This window comes from Crocuta crocuta, unplaced genomic scaffold (genome assembly GCF_008692635.1).
Source record: "Crocuta crocuta isolate KB4526 unplaced genomic scaffold, BGI_CrCroc_1.0 scaffold96, whole genome shotgun sequence".
Classification (NCBI taxonomy): domain Eukaryota; kingdom Metazoa; phylum Chordata; class Mammalia; order Carnivora; family Hyaenidae; genus Crocuta; species Crocuta crocuta.
This window is the reverse complement of record NW_027531522.1, coordinates 9,152,348-9,172,423: the sequence shown is the minus strand read 5'-3', so window position 1 is coordinate 9,172,423 and position 20,076 is coordinate 9,152,348. Positions and strand designations below refer to the sequence as shown.

Here is a 20,076-nt window from a genome sequence, read left to right as displayed (position 1 = left end):
AACATTATTTATAATAAAGACAGTATAAAAATATAGTATAAATGTATTATATAATTATATATTTATACATAGGTTATAAATATAGCATAGTATAATATAGATATACCTGTTTTATAATATACTTATATTATAAATATGATATAATAGTGACTACTATAGTTAAACACACTATTTATGTAGTATAGCATATGAGCAAATGTACTATTTGGAGCTAGGTACAAACTGGAATGCTGTTACTAGAAAACAGGCAGCATCAAGAAGATGGAAGTGGAGAAAAGTAGCTCAGTCTACCCCAAAAAGGAATTAAAGAAATGGCCCGCCTTTCAGAAAACTCTCCCCAGAATCCCTCCTTGTCCCTGGCCATGTTTATTGAGTGCCAGGGAGGTGATGTGGGCTGATCAGGAAAATGGTGAATCTGGGAGGGAATGATACCTGGTTGGAAGCTTGGCTTTGCCTCTTACAACACTCTGACCACAGACAAATTACTCAATCTCTCAACTTCCTGTTTCTTCCTTTGTAAAATGGGATCATCAGCCCATCCCTGTCTCTGGGGCAGTTGCGTAGATTAGATGAGGCTCTCCAGGGACAGCCCCTGTGCTGCATCTGGCGCATAATGGATGCTTGGGGACAGGGGTCATTATCATCCTGCCTTGGGAAATTGTGATGTGTTCGCTTGGGAGTGAGTGAAACATACCTCTACCGCACAGCATTAATAGATCTGTTCATAGACCAGGACAAGAAAATACAATCCCGTGGTCCTAATGATGTTTTGTTTCTAAACAACTGATTTACAACCAAAGAATTTTTTTAAGTGTTTACTGCTGACCAGAGACAGTTTGCTTTTATGCTCCTGCAAACATCACATTAAAGTCAAGCTGATCTGAGTCAGGATAATAATTCTTATAGGGAATCTGTGGTTACAAATAATTTAACTCAAAACACCCGGTTTTGAGAACATCTGAGACAAGGCTGGATTCCATTTTGAGGAGGGCTGGTGTGGTTTAGGTTGTGGAGAATAACTGCATTCCGGCTCTTGTTCCCCTGAATGTTTCCAGTGTTTTCTTACGGTTAACCACTGACTCAATTTTGTCCCTCAGCTTGGTCTCCACAGCACCAAAGGGTTTTATTTCCCCAGTGACAGCCCTACCCTTCAAGGCCAGGCACAGCAATCTGGTCATTGTGGGGGTGGGGGGCGGGAATGTAGATTCTGATGTGTGAATGTATTTCAATAAAAATCTTTCCTTTCGTTTTACTGATCTGGAGTTTTACTCCTGTCTCCTTGCTTTCATAAGGTTTTGGTGAACCAACCATTGTTGTTTTCTTTACGGAAGCCCCACGTTCTCAGCTCCACAAATAAACCCTCCTCAGTAAAACCCACCAAGAAGAAACTGCAGGTAACCTTGGCTTTGACATCATCTCTCAAGGGAAGTCCAATCACCAGTGACAGTGAGAAGGCTTACGAAGGGCGGAAATAAGCTTAGTCGAATTTTCTACAAATGGGTGTACAATTTCAGCTCATCTCATTCTCAGACTTCATCAGAGGAAGTAAACGACATTAAAAGAACAGACAAACACCATTGCTTTCGAGTAATACCCTCATTATTGCTAACCTGAGAGTTACTTGAGCAGTGATTTATAAAATTATTCAGGTTTAACTCAATTCCTTTATTGCATTTGTACTTTTAAAAGTAATATGGTTTGGCAGCTCTTACCAGGCTGTTAGGAAGCACTTGGAAACATACACATATCAATATTTAGAGTTCCTGGATATTCTTAAATCTATTCTTTTACTGTTTAGCTACAGATTTTTAGAATGCCTCTCAAAGTCCAAACACAACACCAAAACTGAAACTGAGAAATAACTAGAAACCTGAGTCTGATTTTGACATGTTGTTATATTTTTCTCCATCTGTTTTGACCATATTTTCCATCTTTGGGGCTGCAGATTCTCATTGCCTCTGTCTGTCTCCCTTTCCTTCTTCTCCTGTCCCCTTTTACAAACAAAGTCAAGTTCAACTCTCTTGGCTTCCTCCCACAGCTCCTGGTGCCTTCCTTTAGCATGTTAGAGAGATGTTTTCTTGGGCAAATATCCAGATACCAGACACACATGACCCAAAGGTTAAGTATGATCTAGCAGTTCTAATTCTCTGAGTATGAAAGTGATCCAAGTTACGATCCTGAGTCACAGCTGAACTGTATGAACCATGATCGGGAAGGAGGCACATCTAAACATAACACAGTGTATACTGTATCATTTATATTGCCTATAAGGTAATTGTTAAGTAGGTGCAATGTATCCACTTATTCTTCAATTCATTCACATGGCCAATATTGATGGAGTATTGGTTATGTGCTGGACCTCTGCCAGGTATTCAAATTGAATTAAAATTTAGCTTTTGATTTCAGACTTAGTTATAAAACAAACATTAGGGTTTGCTAGTTAGATTTTGGTGCAAAGTGAGTAAGAACAAACAAAAAAATCATGGCACCATGGAGAGGTCCTGTTGATGATCATGACCCCGGCTATACACGCACCTCTTCCCCACCTTGGAGACAGGGTGGAGTGGGTCACACAACCTTCCAGGAATCCAAGACCTCAACCTTACTTTCTGATGGCATAACAGCCTCTCTCTTTGACATCTAGGGAACTTTGTACAGGAATTAGCTATTTTATCCCCTTTGCATGCTTAAAAGAAAGTGATAATGTTTCAAACTGATCTTTTCTCGGTGGATAAAAATGGAGCTCAAAAATGTTACAGGACTTTTCTAAAGCATCTTACCAGACAATGATGTCATGGAGCATTTAGGTCATGGCCACCTGCTTTCTTGTCTACGGCTCTTCCCATCCGGGTACATTCCCATCTTTGTGGAGCACGATTCATTTTGTCCTTGTGAAACACGTATACTTGGTATACTTTGTTTGCCTGTGTTTCACAGCGAGGTCTGTGAGTCTGACGGTATTGCCACCTGACCAGTTCTGCATATAGGGAACACCCCAGCTAGTGGCAGGAAGTGGCCCTCGTCCTCAGCACAAGGACTGTGGGGGCCAGGGGGCCAGGAGCTTGAGTCGCACGTCCAGTGTTTACAGTCTTATGTGAAGAGAATCTCTTGTCCCTGATACTGTCATCTTCCCTGGGGTGATGACCTTGTCCTTCTAGGACACGTCATCCAGAAGGGTCACTTTTTTCTCCTTGGCTACTTGCTGATCGAAATGCCTACCGAGCTCACACCTAATGAGGCCAGGGTCAGGTTTTAACCCTGACCTTTTGCTAACGTGTTAGAGAAGACATTGCTTTAAAACACACATGAAAATACCATGGCACCGCATAAGAAAATGCACTTTAAATCCCTGATCTAATCCAGTATCTAGAAGCCTGGTGTCTAACGTGAGGAGCATGTTGTGCCTAAGACTGAGCAGCACTCTGGCATCAGGCCAGGACAGTAAAAGGCAACAGGGGCCTTGATGGTTTAAAACACACTTGCAAGCCTGAAGTGATTCACAAGACATACATGTGAGCATAGTCATGGCCGAAGCAGCCCCTGGTGGTTAACTCAACTGGCAGAAGTTAACAGACTAAAGGGTCCTTAAAAATTTCATTTCTGCACTATATATAGCATTCCCATTTTAGCCAAATCCGCAGGACTGATGGCTTTTTAGGCTTGATAAGATCATGGATACCACTGACAATCAGAGGAAAGCAACATGTGCTCTTGAGAAAAATACGCAGATAATTTCAGAGTCTCATAGATCCCTAAAGCCCAGGACAATCCCTTTGCTGGTTATCTTCTTTCAGGATGAATTATTCATGGAATGCTGGCGTGCAGGGGGAGAGAGAGGAAGGCAGATTAATGTTACATTGAGATGTGAGCCCCCATGAAGGACCTGCTTTTCTTTCCTTTTGCCTTATACCCCATGCGTTATGGGCCTGGAATACAGAAGGAAACTCCGTTTCCCTACATAGTTAGTAATTAACAACAAACTGTGGGATATTTGCCCCAAATTTGTTCTGACCCATCAGCACTACAAACATAGGAGTTCACCTTATGATCACATAGTTAAATGAACGGGGCTCTTTACTGACCTCTGAAAAGTTGAAGCAGATGTAAGATATTGTCAAGTGTATAATGTGAATAGTGAATTTGCAAAACTCCAGTGTGGTAGTCAAGATAACCAACCTGGGATGTCACAGGCTAAAACGGTCTCCTCTCCACACCTTTTATTTACTCTGTGAAAATACTGTTTTCCGGGCTGACCTGTACATGCCTTGTCAAAAATTCAGCTGACTGTTGAAAATTCACTGTTGGGGCCACAGAGGCTCTTTCACCTCTTTATGGAAAAGTAGGGTGGCTTTCAAGGGTGAGACAGATGTGAAAGGTGCAGCTTCCTGGCCAAATCTAAGTTTTGCTGTTTTTTTTTGTTTGTTTGTTTTTTGTTTTTTGTTTTTTGTTTGTGAAAGGTGCAGCTTCCTGGCCAAATCTAAGTTTTGCTGTTTTTGTTTGTTTGTTTGTTTTTTGTTTTTTGTTTTTTGTTTTTTTAAATCCAGGTCTGTAACTAACAGGTTCTGTAAGTCCTAGAAGTCAATCTACTCTTATTGCTCTTCCCCCACTTCCTTACCACAAACAAACAAAAAACAAAATTGAAGTTATGCAAGGCGATCAGCAAACTCACATGTGTGGTCTCAATAGCATTGCGAGACCAAAGCGATACAAAATGGTAACACCTAGGTTTTCGGTAAAAATTTACTATTAAAAATGACCTAAAATTACTTCTTCGATATTTCCAAGTGGCCAACAGCAATTACACAGATGAGAAAGTGGTAGAAGCCATTCATCATGAAATGCAGTGGGCACACAACTCTGGCAACGAATGACATCCCACTTCGTGTTCCCTGCACTTGAACCCTTCCTGTAACTGTGACCAGAGGAAAGCAGTCATTGACTGAAAGAGCCAAATGCTCATAGGTGAACAGTGCCTCTGACAACGTAAGATTTTTCCTTCTGTGCTGCTGCACTCCCATAAAATCACAATAAGTCCACAGATGCCTTCTCTGTAGCTCAGAAAAACAACACAGCAATTAACGAGACCGGGGGAAACGGACTAACACAGGAAGGTTCACAGATGACACCAGTGTGGAGCACTTTAAGACCATTTCAGTGGTCATGTGAGGATATACTTGGAAAACAGCTTGAAAGCAGGTAGCAAGAGCAAATGTAAATATATGTCAATTGATTCTAACATCTGTGCTAAAGGCAAGAATGTATGAAGTCTTTTGTGTAAAAAAAAATATCTCCAAAGGCAAATGAATTTTTCTTTCAAAATAGCCTCTGTGTTTTGCACGCCACTTCACTTAGGCAAGTCTATACTCCCTGTCTGCCCGTGAGACTTGCTTTCAAGTTATTGTTGATCGAGCTAAGTAGGATAGGTGGCAAAGTGGTTTTTCTGATACAATTTGTCATGATGTCTATGTTTTGTTAGGAAGCCTTCACAGCACAAACGGCTAATTGCTTCCCTCAAGAAATGCACAGATAAGTAGCACATCAAATGTAAAGAGAGCTTAAGGTAAGCTTTGCTCTGTATCAGAGGGATGAAAGTTATCCACAGCATGGGGAAAAGAGAAAGAAAGAGTTCGAACAGTGACTCAGAAAGCTTATTGCAGAAAGCTTCTCAGGTCTGTCTGAGCCTTCACAGAGAATGTGATTCATTTGGCGAGCTGTTCATTTTCAGAACATGAATCACATCTGTATCCAAATGCAGGAATCAAAGACCTTTCCAGAATCAAGCACTTCCCTTAATCTGTGCCACTGATGCTGTGAATATAGATAAATAGGGAATGAGTTAACTCACTTAGATTTTAAATGATTCAAAGCTATGAATTAATTTTATACAATTATTTCTCACACGCAATGGGAATAAACGGTCTTCAATTTAGCCTTACATCTAGCTTTTCCTTTCACCTCTAGTAGACTTCCAGATCATTCTCTCCAGCCCAAATTGCTTCTCGAGCATCAGCTTCCTCCTATCTTTTTGCATGTAAGTGTCTCTGAGGCTTCCAACCACAAATGCTCCAAACTAACTATACTATTTCTTCCCTAAATCTTAGCCTCTTACAGTGCCACTATCCAGAAACCATCCTCAAATGCTCTGCTCTGTAATGTGTCACCAACTCCCACACTGTACTTCCCATGCTTTCTACGTTCTCATTTACTCTGAATTCTTACATTTCCTTCTTTCTCCATTTCCACTGTGTCAGTTTGAGCCATTGACCTTTCCCATCCAGAATTCTGTAAAGAGCTGCTTCTTCTCAGGTCCTAGGTTCCCCCAGCCTCCAGCACCCTCCACTTCTACCTCCCTGCTACCACTATCATCTTTCCAGAAAGAAATCGAGTCTGGCCACGCAGTTTTTACTTAAAATCCTCCCAAGGCTCTTCAGCATTTTAAACATAAAGGCAACGGAGGTCATGAGACCTTTCTTTTTTTGTGATGGGGCCCTTGCCCGCTTTAGGCTAAAATTCCACCATTTCTGTCAGTGATAAAATGAGGCTCAGGTCTAAGTAGAGATGGCTGCGTAGGTAGAGTTTACCTTTGTATACAAGAGAGATATATTGGTTGAGTGATTTTCTTTTTAATGTTTATTCATTTTTGAGAGACAGAGACAAAGCGCAAGTAAGGGAGGGGCAGAGGGAGAGGGAGACTGAATCCAACACAGGCTCCGGGCTCTGAGCTGTCAGTGCAGAGTCCGACGTGGGGTTTGAACTCACGAACCACAAGATCATGACCTGAGTTGAAGTCAAATGCTTAACCGACTGAGCCACCGAGGCGCTCCACTGAGCGATTGGTTTTTAATCAAAATATAGCAGAGGTAATTTTTAAAACCAAAAGTTTTATGTGACATATTCCTCGAAATTTAAATGAAAAGCAACTTCAGTCAGGTGGGAAAAAAATAAAGCCAAAAAGTAACAGTCATGAAAAATAGATTCATATATCCAAAATTCTTACCCAGTGTCTGCCGGAAAGATACCTTCCAACCTCTTGCTGTTTGAAACGAATCTGTCTTGAATACCAGAAGCACACTGTTATTGCTGCTCTTAATATTTGGTGGAAGCACGGACCCACAGAATTTGCCAAGAAGGGGATCACTGATGTTAGAACCATCATAAATTGCCAGATAGTCTTGGGAGCAGAAGGTGGAGGGAACCACATCAAAATCATTAAACCTGTGAAATGAACCCCATTAATAGTGATGTTCTCTGTTTGGATTTCCATGACATTAGACCTTTAGTTCTTGTAAAAGAACAAAAAGAACTGAAAAAGCAAAAAAAACAAAACAAAAAAATAAACAAGACAAAGGCTAGAAGCAGAACATCCATGCTTTACTTGAAAGAAAATACTAGAAACAATATGCTGTGTTACTAATTTGATTGCTATAAGCAAAACCTTCCATTTAAGATCACTGTGGTTGTTAACAGAAACTTCACCACACTGCCCCCCCCCTGCTCTCCGCCTCCCTGATGTTTGGGAGAATTGCCCATGTGTGCACACTCTGAGGTTCAACATGGCCCCCAGACTTGCTCTGGCCACAGAACTAGAAGCAGGAGTGATATGTATTACTTTCTGGAAGACGTTTTTAAAAAAGTTACTACTCCGTTTGCTATAGTGACTTCCCATTGCAGTGACGGACCGTGGATTCAAATGTAGAAATCAAGCTTCCATGAGCCTGGGCTGCTGAGTGACTGGGCCACATTGGATGTACTCATACAGGAAAGGGTGAGAAATAAGCTCATGAAACTACTATGCTTTGGGATTGCTTGTTACCACTTACAACTATCCTGACAGATACATCCCTAACTTTACTTTTATGGCCTGAGATAGTATTAGGATCTAAGGCCTCCACTGTCATTTCTTTTTTTTTTTTTTTAATTTTTAAAATGTTTTATTTATTTCTGAGAGAGAGGGAAAGAGACAGAGTGAGCAGGGGAGGGTCAGAAAGAGAGGGACACACAGAACCTGAAACAGGCTCCAGGCTCTGAGCTGGTTGTCAGCACAGAGCCCGATGCAGGGCTCGAACCCACCAACCGCGAGATCATGACTTGAGCTGAAGTCAGAGGCTTAACCGACTGAGCCACTCAGGCGCCCCACACTCTGTCATTTCAACTAACTATTCCCAGAGTTCCCAAACAAGCAAGGCTTTCTACATGGTTTATCTTTAGGATTTTAGGGTGTATTTACTATAATGTGTTTTTTTTTTTTAAAACCTGTTTAAATTATTTGGTATCCTTTCCTCCTTTTTTGGGAGGTTCTTCTGTTTTCTCCGTTTTTTTTTTTCTTTTTGCTAGAAGCTACAATAAATAACATATTGAAGAGAATAATTTGAAAATATCTAATTTGAAAATTCCTTTTAAGAGCCTTACGGAAAAAAAAAAGATCGGTAAATTCTCTTCAAGAGCTTTTCATTAGTTCAGTTTTTTCAAGCTGATGATTAAGAATAAGATGAAAAATTCTTTATTTTCTTTAACCACAAGTAATATATAATGTCTTGATGATGATGGTGGTGTGGGCAGAGCAACAGCCAGGTAATTTCTAAAAATACTACGTGTATTTTTCTCCTCCGTGGATGACACATTTATTTTCCACAACGTGCATTCACAAAGAAAGATAAAGATGTGAGTTTCCAAGAAGACTCAAAGCTTTTATGTTGTATCATTTTTCCCAGAGCACAGAAAATATCTGGAAAGGCCTACGGATAGAAAAGCTTATGTTGCCAGCATAGCTTGGGAACACTGGTTGAGGAATTCCTGTCTTACTAATGTCTACAATCTCTGTAATGCCTGAGGTCGTATCTGTTTCACAGAATCTAGCTTCTTAGAAAGAGTGTAATAAATAATTTTCCAAACATCCTGACGTTGACTTTGACTATGAGGAGCCCAGGGCCCAGGTAGGGAAAAAAAATGTATATTATCAATATATATAGTATATATGTCACCTATAATGCTTTACATGTAGGAGCAAATGCTGTAGCATCATGGGAAATGACAAGAGTGACTCCTTACACTTCCATTCTAGGCAGGCGCTCCCTTCATGGGTCTCCTGCTCTGGACCATCTGACAGTTTGGGTTTATTCTTTCGTTCCTAGGACTTAAAGGGTTTGTTCACCGCTTGGGCACAGCTTCCTTACAAATAATCCCAGGGTGGGGATCTGCAGCTTTCTTCAAGGCTCAGGCTAGAGACCACTTACTGCCTGGTACAGGAACCCAGTCAGGCTGGATGAGGCTTGCTTTATATCTAAAGACCCATCTGATATATGAGGTCCCTGGAGGCAAATTGCAGAAAGGATATCATATTTAGGGATGAGAGTGATCACAAACATTTCGTGGGGGGCAGGGGGGAGTAGGTAGGGAAGAACCTAGACCATCAGCCTTCTAGAAAAAAAATGCTAGATTGCTGTGAGCTACACCAGCTTTCACAGTTTTCTGCCATAAGCTGTATGTCACTGAAATACAAGACTTAGAAATACGTCATCTCAGATGAATGTGATTGTGAACTTTATCACTGACATCTGGAGGTCGTATTCCCTTAATCGGTCCCATGGGGAGGAAGGAGGATTAGGGGAGAGTTTCACTGATGCTATAAGTGACATTGTATAGCACCAATTTAGAGGTGTTCTGATACATGGGTAAAAATCCATTTCTTAAGCGGTCAGGAAATATTTGCCCTTCAAGAGAAAGCATAGGGAAATATTAAGGACATGGCTTTGGGACAAAGTATGATGTGAATTCAGATTTTGAGTGTTCATTTAATAGCATGTCACACTGAGAAAATTATTTGACCCTTCTAAGCCTCAGCTTTCTCATCAGTAGACTGAGTTTAATAATAAATACCTCATATGACTGTTTTAAGAATGAAAGAAGAGAATTATGGAAAGTGTCAATTAAAGTCCCTTGGTGTATAGTAAGTGTCCAACTAATGGATAGTACCTTCTCTTGGTGTTCCTAAGACAGGTTTATAATTTTACAACCCATTATATGAGGCTCCTTTAAAATTGCTGGGAAATGATAACACTCATTTTCAGTGGTGAAGTGCCTGCTTTTCCCCCTAATCACTACTGGCTTGCGTGGGGGGAAGGACACCCATTTCCTAGATTTATACTACCAGACAAAAACTTCACTCTCTCTTCCTTGAGGTTCCCTTATATACCTCCAATAAGAAATCAGCATTCTTTATTGTAAAGGACTGTCTTTTCTGTAAATAGAGCTAAGCATATTTTAAAGAAGGTACAGCTGTCTTACATACTTGAGCTGAATCACTCTGTCCTCTCTAACGATGATGGTGTACAAACAGTGCATATCGTTGGGGTAGTCTGAATATGGGTAGGCAGGACTCCTGATGACCCCAGTGGAGAAGTTGAACAGACCCCCACAGGCTGCAACAGAAAAGAGCGAACAATTATTACTCATGGCATGAAAGAATACTTTTGAGATACCCGTTCTGATGTAACTTTTCCCCTAAGAGAGATAATAATCATTTGTCTTTAAGAACTCAACTCCCCTTCATTGTGGTTTACAAATAATACTGATTTTTCCCCTGAGCTCAGAGGAAGAGACAGGAAGGGAGTAGAATCAGGGAAGAATATTATAAGGCACATCTTGGAACAGAATGAGTCAGACCAGAGACTCAAATTAATGACCAGAGTGAAAATAATGAGAAGGAATATTTCATGTGGTTGGGGTATAACTATGCATTCCTATGTTTTTTATTGTTTTTAAATTTTTTTAATGTTTATTTATTGTTGTTGAAGAGAGAGACAGAGCACAAGCAGGAGAGGGGCAGGGACAGAGGGAAACACAGAATTTGAAGCAGGCTCCAGGCTCCGAGCTGTCAGCACAGAGCCTGATGTGGGACTCCAACCCATGAGCTGTGAGATCATGACCTGAGCAGAAGTCGGCCGTTTCACCGACTTAGCCACCCAGGTACCCCAACCCTATGTTTAACTGACAGATTGAGAGGGATGTCAGAGATAACTGGAAGCTTAGATAAGGTGTGCAAACATGTTGTGAGCATCTGAACGTCAGAAGGATTGCAATTTGGAAATCTTTAATATAGGTTAAATATCTTAGATATAGAGTCTCCTCTGCCAACGATAGACTATCATACGGTCAAGTGTTAGAAATGGTTTTTGGTTGGGGCGCCTGGGTGGCTTAGTCGGTTAAGCGTCCGACTTTCACTTAGGTCATGATCTCGCGGTTCGTGGGTTCGAGCCCCGCGTCGGGCTCTGTCCTGACTGCCAGCTCGGAGCCTGGAGCCTGTTTCAGTCTGTGACTCCCTCTCTCTCTGACCCTCCCCTGTTCACGCTGTCTCTCTCTCTCTCCTAGAAATAAATAAAACATTAAAAAAAAAAAAAAAAAGAAATGGTTTTTGGAACTTTCAGGTTTAGTGCCTTTCATGTGCTCAAATGCATAGCTTTTGGGTCCTTTGTATTTCCATTTAGTTGTGAGACTGGGAAGGACTGTATTTGCCCAAATTTGAAGTAATGGTCTTTAATTTAACAAGCACAAAGAGGCTAGTTTTACTCCCTACCCTGACTCCAGCAATCAACAGCCCAGAGCCCTTGGTTATTTCTATTAGTCAAAAAACAACAGCCATAAAAAGAGAAGAAATCCCCATTATTAAAAATATAAAATTATTATTTTTGCTCGGCCTTACATATAAGGAGGATCAGATTATACCACACAATGATGGAAAGTGCCCCACTCATTACAGTGAGAAAGGCTTATGTTTATTTTACTTTATGATTCCAAAATTTTAATGCTAGTATCTTTTGATGATATTTTTATGGTTTATATACCGTCAATAGACATATTCCATTTACATCTCTTATAAATGATAAATGAATTGCAGCTGCCATGTAAGGTTATTAAGGTCATTGGTTGGTTGGTTGGTTAGTTTATATTCTCTCAGGTAAGCCCACCTTTCAAGGAAGGCTATACTCTCTATGCTCATAAGTACTCACATGTTCAGACCTCTGGAGAAAACTGTAGTGAATTAAATGTCAGATTTGTGTAGCTATTATTTTATTTCAGCTTGTACACAATTATTTGGTCTCTGGAAGTTTATCAATGTCCCCAAACCCCCAAATTTGTCCCTTTTCAGAATTCGACATCTTAATTTCAACGCTCTGTAAATGACACTCTCGTCATAGATACAGGAAAGCTTACCTACAGTATTTTGGGGAAAAGGAGAGATTAAAGAATAGAAGAACGTAAAGTAGCATGTAAGTCTCCAAACCACCAGCGATTCCACAAGAATAAAACAACCTGATGCTCCTCTTCATTCAACAACACGACCGGGGGAAAGAATTGCTCACTGTACCCACATCCATTCTCTTTGTGCCCACGGACCTATGGAACCACACACAGTCACACTTCATATATGGGGTGAGGACTCAGGTCACAGCTAATGTGAACGAACTGTAGAAGCCTTTTTCATGAGCCAGTTTCCAGTCTTCTCTGTGGATGGGAGCAGTGATTTATTTGAAAGAAAATGATTTAACTTTAGCAATGACTTGGGTCACATAAAGACAAAACAAAGCAAAGCTTTTGCCCGATTTGTGTGTCCATGTTACTGAAACTGGGATGGCGTGGTAAAAATGGCCGGGGACCGAACCAAGTTCATTGCACGAGAGGAAAGGACTACTGAAAATAGGGAAATATAATCTTATGATTTTCAAATACATGATTAAATCGTCTATAGCAAATGAAAAGATCTGGGTAGCTACCAAGGCCTTTGCTCAATCCACGACTTGCCTTTTCACTTTGCCTTTGAAATAAAGAAGTTGCAAAGTGTAACATGGTTGAATACATTAATCCTTTCTTTTCCTTTAGACCTTATGCTTTTTGCATAATTTTAAAAAGTCCTTTCCCACCAGAAGATCATAAAGATACTCTTTTTTTTCCCTAAATTAAAAAAAATGTTTTATTTATTTCTGAGAGAGAGAGAGAGAGAGAGAGACAGTGTGAGCAGGGGAGGGTCAAAGAGAGAGGGAGATACAGAATCTGAAGCAGGCTCTAGGCTCTAAGCTGCCAGCACAGAGACCTATGCGGGGCTCAAACCCACAAACTGTGAGATCATGACCTGAGCCGAAGTCGGACGCTTAACCAACTGAGCCACCCAGATGCCCCTATTTTTTTTCTAAAATTATAAAATACTGCTTTACTCAAGACAGCAGGAACATTTATTCTAACTGAAATTACCAAACTTCCATTTGATTTTCAAAAAGTAGTTCTACCAAAAGTTCATGAAAAAGGTCCCCTTCCCCATTTTTTGTTTTTTGGTGGTTTGTTTTTTTTTTTGGTTTTGTTTTGTTTTGTTTTTTGGGCAGTTTTTGTTTGCTTTTTGAAGAAAATGCCTGAGTATTTTTGGAGCAGGCATCTAACAGATCATTTTTCCCCTTAACGTGTCTGAGTCTTCAAGCTGGTGACATATGAATCACAATTAAAACCCCTTATGGGAATGACTCAAGAAAAGAAGAAAATTCCAGATGATATCATTATGGCTACTCACGGGTTGTCTTATAATCCAGCTTGAATCCCAAGGCGGTGGTGTACGCATTTGAGTAGAAGTTGAGCAGCACCGGGCCTAGGATGGTGACAGGAGGCAGGATCTCATCACCACACACGGTGGCAAAAAGCGTGGAAGAGAAGCTGGATCCTCTGACAATGTGAAGGCCGTCACTGTCACAGCTACCCGTGACGGCCGAGCGAGCTGCACAGAGCACAGGACAACCAGCATTATCATCAGAAGCCACAGGGTGATCAGGGCTATCAACGTTCAGACAAAAATGTAATGAAGATTCATGCAATTTACATAGAAAGTAAAAGAAGAATCAAGAGCTATTTTGGTAAGTCGCTATTTAATTTGGTGTCCTGATGAAACCGTGTCTACCCTACTTATAAAGCAAGCACAGGTATGAGAAAATAGGTAAACTTCACAACAGATAAATGCCACTCTCAGATAATCCAGAACTTTCTTCCTTTATAAAATGCCTCCTTTAATTCAGTGACTATAGACTGAGGACAATTTTGCCTGCCGGGCACATTGGACAGTATGTGAAGACATCCTTTTGATGTAACGCTGGGGTGCGCTAGCGGCATGGAGTGGGGAGACCCCAGGGATTCCGTACACATGCTCCAGTGCTCAGGGCAACCCTATACCTTCCCTTCCTTCCACCACGACAAAAGTCACCTGGCCCAAAATGTCACCTGCACTGCTTTTGCAAAACCCTGCTTTAAANTTGTTCCTGCTTCTACTTGTTCTGGAAGCCCATAACTCCCATCTTATTTTTAAATCTCTCATTGATGAGAGAAGATAATCCAGGATTCTTCCTATAAACTCTGTATCAGAGCTAACCGGAAGATAATCTACCACTTCTAACTGAAAGAATCTTGATAAATACATTTTGTTTTACATATCTGTATATTAATTTCCCCTCTCCTTTTCACATGTATTATCATAGANCTTGTTCCTGCTTCTACTTGTTCTGGAAGCCCATAACTCCCATCTTATTTTTAAATCTCCCACTGATGAGAGAAGATAACCCAGTATTCTTCCTATAAACTCTGTATCAGAGCTAACCCGAAGATAATCCACCACTTCTAACTGAAAGAATCTTGATAAATGCATTTTGTTTTACATATCTGTATATTAAAACTTTCCCCTCTCCTTTTCACATATATTATCATAAGGAAAATTGATTTAGGACATTTGGCTCCTTAGCTACGTTTCTGTCTAACTTAAATCTTAACTATCAATTCACTATATTTATTAAATTTACCTCAAAGAGTTTCTTCCTTTTGGAAATCCTGGGATAGAAATGTTTCTAATTGGGCATAAATCTCCAAGTTAAAAAATGTGAAAAACTTAACTCCATGACAATACCATATAAATAGAAGCAATACGTTGTTGGAAAAATAGGACAAAAAAAAGGAATACATTAAACTCAGATTCATAGCTTGAATTCTGCCCAATTATGTACCTTAACTATAACCTCTGAATTTGTGTTCTGGACACCAAAATCTTTATGGAATTAAAAAAATTCATAGTAGATGAGTTTGAGAATCCAAAAATATTATGTATTAGCTATAAAAATATCTTTAGCCGTCAATAATATATAAAATTATAACAGAAAAACCATGGAATGAAAGGAAATATTGCTGATGCTGGATTAAAAGCTTGGTTCCACTTTGATCAAATGATTTGCTATGCAGATATGTGTTAAGCATTAAAGAGTTAGTTTTTAAGTTGTTGACCTAATGATATAGACTATCACAGTGGTGGCTGTCTTAGGAAATTATGGAAACGTTGTGAAACATGGGGTAAAGTGTATCATATACTTGATCATGCTTCCAAAATATTAATTAAAGGAACTAGTTCAGTTCTAGAAAGTTTGTCAGATACCTGTGGTACATCTATATTGAAATACAACCAAAACTCATTAACTGTTTATGAAAGATTATATTCAACAATAAGGATGTTGGGCAGGGGAGAGGCAAAGGAAGTTGACAGGGGTTTTATAATCTTTTTGTAGATGGCAAGAGAATATCAAATAACCACACCACTCAAAACGGTATGCTCATTTGCACAGCCTGCCTTAATATTGTGAAAGTTATGATATTTGGCAGGTTGCTTAGTGGATTGAGGCATTCTAATATCCTTTCTAGCAGTCATTTCTTGAAGGTCGGATGTCCTTCCAAATTTTATCCATAAAAAATCAAACACAACATGATATCAGGATTTGTAAAAGTTACCTGATACCTAAGAACATATCAATGATTAGCATAAACAGGGTAATATATAAGAGAATGTGATATAACTATGTTGATAGGGAAAAAGTAACTCACACATGTATATCTTTTCCTCAAGTGCTACTTATCACATCACTGCCTTAAATCAGAGATATCAGCCTGATTCTTCAATGACAAGATACTTGGTGACGAAGACCACAGTCCTCAGAAAATAATATTAAACACTTTTCCATAATCATAGGGGGAAACCAATGGAATACACAAAAAAAAATATACACAAAACTCTCAAATAGAATATAGTTAAATGCAATTTGCATGATTGCCTTCTAGGGAGAGAAAGGAACTTAGTCAAGGCTTGACAAAGTTCTTCAAGGACCAACCAAGATAAATATCCAAGTTGAGTTTATGGCCAAGAGGTAACATTTATGAGACAGATGAGGACTTGTGAGGAAGAGAAGTCACCTGAGATTGAATGATACATTCTCCTTGGACTAGAGCCTATATCATGAGANTCTGAGCTGGCAGTCAGCACAGAGCCCGACGCGGGGCTCGAACCCATGAACGGCGAGATCATGACCCAAGCGAAAGTCGGACGCTTAACCGACTAAGCCACATTCATTCTTAATTCTATCTTTGGTAAATAATTTGATGTACATTTATTAATGAAATCTCTGAGGTGTAAAGCTGTCCTCCACAATTTGTTTTGATGGTTATTTTCCATCCTTCTAAAAAACCTTTGAGATAGTATTGTTTGAAATGGGTATGGCTCTCTGCAATGTTTTGAAACATAATTTTTATCATACTTTCCTGGCTTTATTACAGAGCAATGTTCAATTCTGAATGCCATTATGATTCTAAGAACTTGGAGAGAACTGAAACCAAGGATGAGCAATTCAGCCAACAGTATAAACTTGTGAAATTTAGGTTCAGAGTACAATTTTTCTTGAGAGGTAATTTTTCTTGAGAGTGCCTAGATAGAGAGGCAGAGATATTAAAGAGGGCTACACACAGGGGAAAATCATTTGGGTTGGACTGTTTTAACACTGTAGGTAAGATAAAGTCTTTTCAGCAAAGCAGTGAAGGTCTCTAGGAAAAGGTACATGAATTAGGGGGCAGCAATGCCTACTCAACGTTGCTCCTAGTAGCTTGGAGACTGGATTGCCCAATGGGGACAATGACTGAGTGGCATCAAGAAGCACGTGTCAGTGTAGAACTAAGCTCTACAGGACATTCAGGCCAAAGTCTTATGACCCAGGCAAGCAGGGAATCCCACACAACTGAACTGTCTCCTCTGGTACTTGGCCAATTTGAATAAACCATCAATGGAAACCATTTCTAAAGAAGCATTGCCCAACGTTTTCTAAAATAATAAATTGTGAAATGTGCCTACATTCTGATTTCTTTAGAAACAGTTAAGAAAGCAAAGAGAAGAAATGGTAAGTAGTTGAACAATGCCATTAAAAAATTAGATGATCTGGCAGGGAGTAATGTGAACTAAGACAACTGACAAAATCTAATCATTAGGCTTCTTGGGGGGAGAAAGAGCAAAAGGAAAAGTCTAAAACTAAATTGTCTTTTCTTTTCCCTTTTAGCTTATATGAGGCATAACCTGTAAACCAGGAGTTCTAAGTAAATTTTAAAAATTCTGCCAAATATTACAAAGGACTTACCATCTGGCCGCTCTGTGAATCTAGCCCTAATCTTCTTAGGGCCTTTCGAGGCCATCTTTAGAGGACAGTGAGCAAAAGCATTCGCCTTTCTGTTTCTCTCCATTTTCGATAGTAAGGTGCTACTCTGCTATTCAGTTTTTATCAACTGATCTGAGAAAAACTGAAATTAAAATGTGCCTGGGGTGCCTGGCTGACTCAGTTGGTTGAACACCTGACTCCTGGTTTCAGCTCAGGTCATGAACTTGTGTTTGGTGAGTTCGAGCCCCTGTTGAGCACAGGGCCTGCCTGAGATTCTCTCTCTCTCTCTCTCTCTCTCTCTTTCTCTCTCTCTCTCTGCCCCTCCACTGCTCTCCGTCTCTCAAAATAAATAAACTTAAAAAAAAGAAAAAAGATTTTACCCATATTTAGGATTTTTTTTAGTTAAGAATTTCTAAACTTTTCATTCTTACCAAGGTGTATCAATGTTATTATTGAAATTGAATGATTAAAAAAATCAAGAAATAGGGGCACCAGGGTGGCTTAGTCGGTTAAGCGTCCGACTTTCACTTAGGTCATGATCTCGCGGTTCGTGGGTTCGAACCCCACGTCGGGCTCTGTACTGACTGCCAGCTCAGAGCCTGGAGCCTGTTTGCGTCTGTGACTCCCTCTCTCTCTGACCCTCCCCGGCTCACACTGTCTCTCTCTGTCTCTCCTAGAAATAAATAAAACATTAAAAAAAAATTTTTTTTTAAAAAATCAAGAAATAGAAGGGCTTCATGTGCCACAGGGTACCTCATCTATAGTATCTTTTCTATAAAGTAAAAAATAAATAAAAATACAAATAAATGGTTTGTCATCTTCCTAACAACATCAAGGCATCTCCTTGGGCACACGAATAATGAAAACACAAAAATATACTTTTTGACCATTCAATATTTGGGAAAATTAAATAAGTATTTATTTAATAACATCTGATTTCAAAATAAGTACAAACATTGACAGTTTCTCTCTTATACTTTATCATCAGCTTTTGTATGTTTCTGGTGTTTCATTTTTGACCAAAAGAAACATATTTAATTTCTCAGTTTTCTTCTCTCTTACAATTTTTTTTTTGAGAGAGAGCGCGAGTGAGTGAGAGTATGAGGAGGGAACAGGGGAAGAGATAGAGGGGAGAAAGAGAGAGAACCCTAAGCTGGCTCCACACTTAGCATGGGGGCCCAACACAGGGCTCGTTCCCATAACCCAGGGATCATGAGCTGAGCCAAAGTCAAGAGTCAGATGCTCAATCAACTGAGCCACCCAGATGCCCCTTTAAAATTGTTTAAATTTATTTTTAATTTTTATTTTTTTAAATGTTTATTTATTTTTGAGAGAGAGAGAGTACAATCGGGGGAGGAGCAAAGAGAGAGAGAGAGAGGGAAACACAGAATCTAAAGCAGGCTCCAGGCTCCAACATGTCAGCACAGAGCCTGACTTGGAGTTCACACCCACGAACTGTGAGATCATGACCTGAGCCAAAGTCGGACACTAAAGCAACTGACCCATCCAGGCACCCCTGGTTTTCATTTTTTACATTTATAACTTTTAACACCACTTTTAAGAATATCAAGAGCCGTTTCAATCTTGAGGTGACATTCAGGAAAAAAACCCAAAAATGTTGCCTTGTAAATGCTCAAACGGAAATTTTTTCCAAGACTTTTCATTGATTTCACTGCAATTTTTATATTTCATCGGGGATTATATAGAATATATAATATATTATAGAAGATTATATGGACTAGAATACAGAAGATTATATCGAATGACTAGTATTGGAATGATAATAATGAGAAAGAGAAACTTAGGGCAACATAAAATATCACGACATACTTTTGGAGCAACTCACCGTAGGGGAGTATAGGTCACTAAATGTGTGCAATGTCCCAGGGGGGAAAGCACCCGTGGGTTGTGGAGTTATCAGGATGCCAGCCTGAACAGTAATCCCTTTCCTAACCAACTGTCAGTGCTCGGGAGATACAGCATATGAACAAGTGATGTCCCGTTATATTTTGTGGTCTGGGATACCCCATTGTTTTCTTGCCAGATCTACCTTTTGTGCTAATTGGCCACCAAAAGAGTAGATCTAGAACCCTCATCTCTGCCAAGGTCAGCACTGGACCTACTGGCATGCTGGGCTCAGAAATCCCTAGATGTGTGGACAGAGTCTTTCAGAAACAGTTCCTTGGTCTAGAGCAGCTAGAAAGGCCAAGTCTCCTGCAAAAATAAAAAACCCTGTAGCTTTTTTTTTGGGGGGGGGGGACAACTTTCAGTTTTATCATACATATGAACATGAATTTCTCAGGCTCACATTGGAAGGGGTAGAAGGTCATTTTTCCTGTAGCTACTGAATATCTAGCTTGTTCATGATATTCAGTGAACGTCAGCATTGTTATGGTTAGTGATGAGAATCTAATTACAAGATAAATTTGATTAATGTTGCCCTTTTTGGGACTCATCATAATTCAATTAATCTATAGACGGAAATTACTCATTTAAACATGCTGAGTACCTGTAACACTGGAAATGTCACAAGACATTATCATAAACCAATCATCTTATTAAGAAATCAACTGTTCAGTGGGGTGAGGGTTAG

The 20,076-nt window shown here is 39.8% G+C and overlaps 1 protein-coding gene across 1 annotated transcript in view; it reads right to left on the bottom strand.

The window, feature by feature from the left end:
• Positions 1 to 20,076, bottom strand: part of CUBN (cubilin) — a 298,802-nt gene that overhangs the window by 51,646 nt on the left and 227,080 nt on the right. The window contains exons 57-59 of the mRNA XM_077772461.1: positions 13,556 to 13,756; positions 10,289 to 10,418; positions 6,998 to 7,215 (exon numbers count right to left, since the gene is read on the bottom strand). Of these exons, the coding sequence (XP_077628587.1) occupies positions 6,998 to 7,215; positions 10,289 to 10,418; positions 13,556 to 13,756 (549 nt within the window). The remainder of the gene's footprint in view (positions 1 to 6,997; positions 7,216 to 10,288; positions 10,419 to 13,555; positions 13,757 to 20,076) is intronic.